Raw genomic sequence first — 8,026 nt, forward strand, 5'->3', positions numbered from 1 at the left:
GGGTGGGGGGGGGGTTGTCTGGGGATGCTCTGAGATTCTGCATTTCTAACCAGCTCTAGTCCACACTGCTGGTCTGAGCTCCGGGGCTTCTCCAGAGCCAGCCCATGTGACTCACTCCTGAGCTCTCAGGATTCACCCCCATATCAGAGCTGTGTGCACCCCCTTTGCTCACGGGAAGAGCGCTGACAAGTTGCTTTTCAGCCAAGGGCCACAGTGATTCTATGGCTGACGCAGAGGCCACAGGGAAAACAGGCTCTGGGCGGCGCCTCGGCACCGTCACCTCCTGGGAAGTGACCAAACCAGTCCGGGCGCACTTGCCGAGGGTCCAGCTGTCACCTCCACCAGCAGAACAGGAAGGAGCTGGACCCTGCCTGAGCAGGCCCATCCTTTGCCGGGGCCCTAAAATGCAGTCTTTACACCCCCAGCTCTGGGTAATGACGCCATTGAGTCCCGGCTCCCTGCCCACAGGAGACGGGGCACCGCCAGGGCCGCCCCCAGCAGTCCTGTGCACATGGGGTGAAGGTGGATTTCCCCAAATACAGGAAACAGGGCTTGCCTTTTCCCTCGGCCGTTGCTAGTGGGTCTCCCAGAGCCCAGCTGGTCCCCTGGGAGGGGCGAGGACAGGCCCTTCTCCCTGTCCTTGCCACGCGTGAGGACGCCGGCGTGTGAGTAGTCTGCAGCACTAAGCACCTCAGGACTCGGAACCCAGAGGTGAAGCTGGAAGGCAGCTGCGAGGTTACCTGTCTCCTCTGGCTGCAGGCAGGAACTCATCACAGCATCCCACTTCATGCCACGCAGCCCGCCCTCTTCCCTGCCCCTAACCCAAGGCTGCTGGTGAGTCCCGGGGCGTCATCTGGGCCTTGCTAAGGGGAGGTGAGACGGGAGCAGCTGGGCCACCCTAGACTTGTTTCCACCTCGCCTAGTGTATGTTTCCCTCAGGGGGAGGGCTGGGAGGGCTGAGGTGTGCAAGTCAGACTCACCACCATGTGTCCACGTGGGTACACTCCAGCACTGCATGCAGAGCGAGAAAGGTGCATTCGCAATGCTTGTGCATGTGCACAGACTCACGTGCACACACATCACCTGATGCATGCGGTGATAAAGATGTCACGTGCACACACTCCACCTGATGCATGCGGTGCTAAAGGCGCCTCACATGTGTTCATACGCACACACTCAAGTGCACACGCATGCACCCCTGGCCTCCGATGGGGGGTAAGGACGCTCACTCCCGTTCCCTGTGTGAGCACCAGCGCCCTGTGCCTGATGGGTCAGAGGAACGAGCACAGATGGCTTCGAGCAACCAGCACAGGAGCAGGAGCCGGGCGACAGCATGGGGCTGGTTTTTGCTCTCTTAACTGGGAAGCTGGTATGCTGTATGCTCTCATCTTCTTTTGAGCTTTCTGAGCTAGCATCTGGCTGTCTTTGAGGCTAAGCAAGGAGGGCCAGGGAGGCCCCTCGGCGCCATTCCAAAGTGACCTTTGAGGTTGCTGCTTAACCTAACCTCCACCGTCTTGTACATTTTCTAGGCACTGCAACCTGTTTTGATCCTACAGCGTGGGGATGTCCGAGCGGAGAGGGGAGTGAGTGGGCTGGCTGTCACTGGAGCTGTGCAGCTTTGGGCAGTTGTCTCCGGCTCTGAGTCTGAAATCCTCCTCTGTTGACAGGAAGGTTGCTGGTCTGGAGGCTTTTTTGGTGAGCCTTTAAAATCCAGCATGACACACACACCGCACCAGGGTGGACTGCGTAGGATGCATCTCTGCCCCCCGGCTCCCCACGACTCTCCCAGTGCAACCCCAGGTGGAATGGCTGCCCGCTGCTCTGACTCCAGGCACGTCTCTACCTTCATTTCTGCACAACTTTCCTGCCCAGCAAGCTTGATTACTGTCCTGGTTCTATCATTCGACACACCTGTTATCCCTGTAATCCTGGTCAGTTATTAGAGTTAACTGGAAAGCTCCCTGGGTCTACAGAGAGATCACAGATCAGAGGCTGGAAGCCTCCGACACTGTTCACCGGCTGACATTAACCCATTCACCTCCTGCTGACACTGAGGTCATCCAACCCCCACGATCTCTCCTGAGCAGCTCAGGGCCTGGCCCGCACATTCAGGAGGCAACAAACACATTGACAAACACTTGGCTGGACTTAGGGCTGGTTACATTCACTGCATTTTTTGCTTGGATTTCAATGTTCCTAAGGCATCTGCTTTATCATACCAGAATGTTGCAACGCATCAGCCTCATTGGGGCAGGCCCCTTACCAAACACCCAAGGAGCACAGGGCCAGAAGGTCCCAAAGGCCACCACAGGAGGCTAGTCTCCAGGCCCCACTTGTGGTTCTATCGAGAACAGCTCCCTCTTTTTTACTGGGCTCCTATGTGAGATATCCATTAATATGAGGCTGGTGCTGCTTAAAAAGGCTTGAGAACATCCATCCTCCACTGTATAGGTCAGGAAACTGAGGCTCAGAGAGGGGGAGTGATTTCCCCAAGGTCACCCAGGAAAAGGTAGAATCTTTAGATTCTTCTAGGAAAATTCCCCCCACATCCTGAGGACTAGGAAAACATGATGGCACCATCGTGGGCTTGTAGCTCCTGGCCCCTGAGGGTCTTCAGAGTGCCAGGTTGGGTGTATGTGGGGAAGGGGCTTGTCCCTGCCCGAGGGTGGCTGTGAGCGTCCCTAGGGACAGCCCTTTCTAAAGGCTGGTGGCCACCGCGCTGAGGTAGTGTAATTCCAGCATTGGCCGGCAGAGGGAGCGCTCGCCCGAGGCTTGGCCCTGCAAGGCTGGACTCGGGAATGGAGGAAGAAAATGGGCAGGGGGCTGGGAGGTGAAGCACTCCCTCTGTCAGGGACACTAGAGACAGTTCCCCAGTCAGCAGGAGGACCTGGGACTTTTCATGGTGAGGGTGGAGTAGAGAGGAGGCACCGGCCGGTACCCCGACCACCTGGCCTGTACCCCGACCATCTGGCCTGCATGACATCACTTCTGTAGCTGGTCTGTTCGACCTTGACCTGAGCCTCAGGGAACTGGAAACCCACTCTCTGTCTTTGGTTTCACTACCTTCTTTATCCATAGACTCTCAAACATGGAGAGGAAGAAATGGACAGAGTGTGGCCCAGGCCTGGTCAGTTTCCATGCAGAACAGGACCCCTCAAAGCCTAGAGTAGACAGAGGTTTCTGGAGCCAACCACTGGGCTCCAGTTCCTACTGGGACGTTCTCTGGGGTTCAGAATATGGGGAAGAGAGGAAGGGGCACTGTTAATGCCCTCTGAGATTCTTGGGCTGCAAGTAAATGGACACAAGGGGAGCAAAATGGCCTGGCCAGCCAAGAGCAAGAGCCATGCTTGAGACGGTGCATCCCATGGAGGAGACGATGATGGGCAGCATTTACTGGACGTGCTATCCACTCTGCAATGAGCTAAGCGATTTACTCATATGTGGCTAATCTTGATACATCACCCCCAGGTATAACCAGCCCCATTTATGAATGAAGAGCTGAGGAGCTGAGGCGGAGGCATGAAATAACCAGCTCCAGGTGGCCTGGTGCCTCTCTCAGGGCTATGGCCCTCTTCAGCAGCTTGGGGTGCAGCTTATCCTCAGGTGTCCAGAGGGATATGGACTGGCCGCACAAGATGGGCAAGGAACCCCATACCGGCAGGCTGTCCAGGCACACTGCTGTCCAGGCACACTGCTGTCCAGGCACACTGCTGTCCAGGCACCCACATGAAGGAGCAGACGCATGTACGTGCACACACCTACATGCACACACACACGAGAGTCCTCTATGCATTACCTGAACACCTACACCTAGGTACGTGCAGACACACCCAAGCACCCACACGGGCTCCGTGCACACACACACAGGCGCACACACATCGGTGCATGCCCATACCTGAGCCCACACTCAATATGCCTCCCAGGCATCTGCTCCATAGAAATTCAAGTTGACCCCAGGCCCCAGGCCTTTTCCTTCAGGTTTTCTGGGAAAAGAGTAATCACGTGACTCACTCCTGGTTGCAGAGAGGAGGGGAGAGGGCAGTGCAGGGCCCGTGCCCGCGGACGGCCAGATTTTGGAGCTCTCGGCCAAAGGAAGAGGGCGTGGGTGGAATGCTTCCAGACAACACCGTCCCCTCACCCCCCTCCAGCTCACCTGCAGGCAGGCCACCCCGATGCCCACCGCGCCCATGAGCAACAGGTGGTCAGCCAGGAACTGCTCCAGCTTGGTGATGCAGCCTCCCTGGAAGGTAAAGGCAGGTGATGCACACCTTGGAGGGGCGGAGGAGAATGCAGCCAGCTAGCTGAGACACACGGGAGCTGACCAGGGCTTTGAACCGCTCACAGGCTTCCAGGGCTCCTTCTCGAGGCCCTCAGACCTTCCCGGAATAGTCCCCGGGGCTTTGTGGAAATCTGAGGACGCAGCTGCTGCTGGCCCCTCCCGCCTGCCTGACCCGCCCCCCCTGGGGGCTCCTGGGGGGGTCCACGTGGCAGGTGCCCGGCGGGCACTCACCTCCACCTTGTAGATGTTGGAGGGGTGGGCCCGCAGGCCACAGCGCGGCACCACCGTCTTGCAGCAGCTGTCGGGCACCCGGCGGCCCTGGGCCTCCTGCGACAGGATGTAGGCACTCAGCTGCCAGTCGGCCAAGCTGCTGCTCCCGCAGCACTTGAACTGTAAGGGGAGAGGGCGGTGAGGCACAGCCGGCCGGCCGGCTTGCACACCTGGTCTCTCTTCATTCTCTAGATGTTTCCGTCACCCCGTTCCAAACAGGGGCTGATGTCTCAGGCAGAATTCACCAGCAGGGCACCTGTAGCCACCTTTTCTATTCATCCAGGTGGGTTAAGATGATGCCGGGGAGAGGGGGTGCTGCGTACCATTGGGGGCAGGAGCCCAGCTGATGAGCCGGGGCTAGGGGGTAGTTTCTGGTCACCCTAAGAGGGGGCCCACCCCGGGACAGGGGCCCAGTTCAGCCCATCAGGCCTCGAGCCCTCACACCCGAGGGGACAGAGGGTTCCAGAGGTCACCCGAGGGGTGGCCAGGTGAGCGTGCCGTGAGGCTGCGGAAGACCTTGGATCTTCCAGACCCGTCCAGGTGCAGGCCCGGGTCTACACTGGGGACCTGGGGGCCAAACCCCGACAGGCCCCTGCACAAGGCTGCCTGTGGATGGCTGGTGGGGGGCACAGCGTTTGGCCTCTCCCGTGTCCCAGGAGTGCAGCCGGCCACGGGCTCAGGCCTGAGCCATGCGGGGTGTTAGTGAACACCCAGTAGGAGCGACAGCGGCAGCGTGTGTGGGTGCAGAGGGCTGGGCAGAGCGGGAGCGCCCACCCCTGTGTGTCTCTGCCTGTGTGCAGCCTGGGCAGGTCACTTAGCTTCCCTGGCCTCAGTTTCCTCATCTGCGAAGTGGGGGTGATGAAACAGCCTCTCCCAGGCTCTTGCAGGAGACATTCACGCCAACTGTCCCAAGTGACTCGCACGTGCTCCGGGCGCAGCGGGGCCCGGGTGTGGGCCTGGCCGGCGGCCACTGCCTTCGTGCGCTCTGTTCTCCTGCACCCGAAAATGGGCTTGGGGCTGTGCTCCGCCACGCCTCGGCCTCTGACCGTCAGGGCCCACGGGGCATGTCCAGAGGCTCCAGAGTCGCACGTGAGGTCCCATGTGCGTCCGAGCCGCACACGGGGCTGAGCAGCAGGCTGCGTGGAGGCTAAGCGCACGGTGTGTCCACGGGTGCCTCGGCCGTGTGTCTGAGGACCCTCTGTGCAGAGCCCACTGGGGCTGAGCCAGAGTCTTGGGGAGACGGGACGCCATCTCCCCCAGTGAACTCAGGCGCCTGGAGCTCACATCGCACCGACCTCTGCTCGGCTGACACTCCCGACTCGGAGGCATCAGGCCTAGGGTGGGGCCCGGCAGAGACCGCCCAGGGGGACAGGGGAGGGGGACCGAGGCTGCCGCGTGGAGTTGCCTCAGATTTTCAGACATGGGGCCAGGATCCTGGAGCCACACTGTCCAGCTGAACTTTCTGCAAGGATGGCAATGCCTGGTCTGGGCTGTCCAGCTTAGGGCTGCTCACCACAGAGGGCGACTGGGCACTGGAAATGCAGCTGGCCTGCCTGAGGAACTGAAATCTGTATTGACTGGAAATGTCAGTAGCCCCTGTGGGTAGCGGCTACTGTCCTGCACGGTACAGGGCCGAGGCCCGCTCCATCTGTGCTCACGGGGTCAGGGCAGTGGCCTCACTGAAGGGAGCTGTTGGGTCTCCTTTTGCAAGGGGGAGACCACAGTTCCGTCCCCACACTGAGCAGCGGCTTAACGGAATACCTCTCCCGGGACGGCCGGGGACTGCCGCCTCCCGGCTCTCAGAGGAAGAAGGTGGAGCTCTCCTGACCAGGCCAGCTTCCTGCCACAGGGCCCCGGAGGCGGGAGGCAGCCAGGTGGGGCCTGGGGGCGGTAGTTGGAGTGCAAGTGGGGGAAGAGGAGGAAGCAAAGACCTAGAATCAGCAGGCACTTGCCATGGCGCGTGGAATTTGTATACAGGGGTACAGGCTTAGTGCTCACCTGCTTCTGAGGCTTCATTTTTTAGTAGGTGGAACATGAAGCTCAGAGAAGGGAAGCGATTTTCCCTGGGTCACACAGGAAAGGGACAGAGCCAGCATTTGCACCCACGTCTGGGTGGCCTGCAACCCCAGGGAGAAGGCTTACATCTTGCTGCAGTCGGTCCACTGAAGAGGTGATCTCAGCTGCTCCGGGCTGTCCGTAGTTCTCGGCCAGAGTGTGGGTCAAGTGCAGCTTCAGTTCGTCACTCAGCTGAGGAGGGTGGAGAAGGCGGAGGTGTCGGGAGACCCTCCCACCCCTCCCCAGGCCACACCACGCCACACCAGCTGAGCCTTGAACACTATAGATCTCAAATGGCGCGTTACCCCAGATAGAACTGGGGCCCTCGGTGAGAGACCCCACAGACAGAGCGGGGTCCTGGACACAGGGCCGAGGTGTGGGGGCAGAGCTGAGAGAGACCGGGGCAGTTGGAATGGGGGCTGGGGGCAGCTCTGAGGGCCCGTGAAGACAGGCGCAGGGCACTTGGCTTGTCTGTTGCTTTCTGTTCTGAGCATAAGGTGATATTGAAAACAGTCTCAGTCCTTATCTGTGGGCACCTGTCAGGACGGGAGCTGGCTTGAAACGACCAGCTGAATGTCGACCTGGTCTTGACCTTGAACAGGTGCCCGGGGGCACAGGGTACCCAGAAGCTGCTTCACCTTTGTCCGGCCCAGCGGGGAGGCCTGTTCTAGCCTCAGAGCCACCATTTAGCTCAAGGCTTTCTCGTGGCTGCCTGACACCAGATTCATCCCCCGTGTGTGTGGTGGGGGAGCAGAGGGGGGCACCGCCCCCGGACACCCACTCCCGCTCCCACGCTGGGCTTGAGCAGCAAGAGATGGATAGAGAGTTGCTGCACGGAAGAGGACCTGGACATGCCGAGGTTGTCCGGGCCTGGGAGATACGGCCATGCTGTCTCTGCCTCCGTTTTCTCACCAGAGCTATGTAACCCTCCCCCTGCTTCTGCGCTGGCTGGGAGGAGGACATATCCACTCACCCTCTGGTAGTACACGTGGGCCAGGACCCCTGCGACCAGCTCAACGAGGAAGATCACCAGCAGGAGGCAGAAATACTAGGAGCAAGAGGAGACACAGTCACATGGGGCTGAGGACGGCGGGCAGAGGGTGTCAGCCCTCCCATGATAGATGTTTCCCCGAAGCGGTGTGGTTGGTGGGGCAGCCTGTCAGGGACCCCCTCACCCACACCATCTTCCTAACAGCTCTGGGCATGGCTGCCTGTGCTGGCGGCTGGCCTGGGTTCAGTTTGTTCATCCAGTTTCCCATCCAGTATTTATTTAATACCTATTACAGGCCAGGCACCACAAGACATTTTCCTCAAAGCTTTGTGGTCAGGGGCCAGGTAAGTGATTTCAATGCTGTGTCATATATGCTACTACAGGACGCGGCCTTAGAACATTGGGAGGTCCTGTTGGGGGAGAGCAGTCAC

At 59.7% G+C, this 8,026-nt stretch overlaps 1 protein-coding gene across 1 annotated transcript in view; it reads right to left on the reverse strand.

Moving 5' to 3' along the window:
- Window positions 1-4,007: 4,007 nt before the first annotated feature.
- TSPAN11 (tetraspanin 11) overlaps window positions 4,008-8,026 on the reverse strand; it is a 55,723-nt gene continuing 51,704 nt past the window's right edge. The window contains exons 4-8 of the mRNA XM_004692550.2: window positions 7,578-7,652; window positions 6,692-6,796; window positions 4,511-4,669; window positions 4,139-4,240; window positions 4,008-4,013 (exon numbers count right to left, since the gene is read on the reverse strand). Of these exons, the coding sequence (XP_004692607.1) occupies window positions 4,008-4,013; window positions 4,139-4,240; window positions 4,511-4,669; window positions 6,692-6,796; window positions 7,578-7,652 (447 nt within the window). The remainder of the gene's footprint in view (window positions 4,014-4,138; window positions 4,241-4,510; window positions 4,670-6,691; window positions 6,797-7,577; window positions 7,653-8,026) is intronic.

Source organism: Condylura cristata, unplaced genomic scaffold (assembly GCF_000260355.1).
Source record: "Condylura cristata isolate star-nosed mole 26May11 unplaced genomic scaffold, ConCri1.0 scaffold00034, whole genome shotgun sequence".
In the NCBI taxonomy this organism is placed as follows: Eukaryota; Metazoa; Chordata; class Mammalia; order Eulipotyphla; family Talpidae; genus Condylura; species Condylura cristata.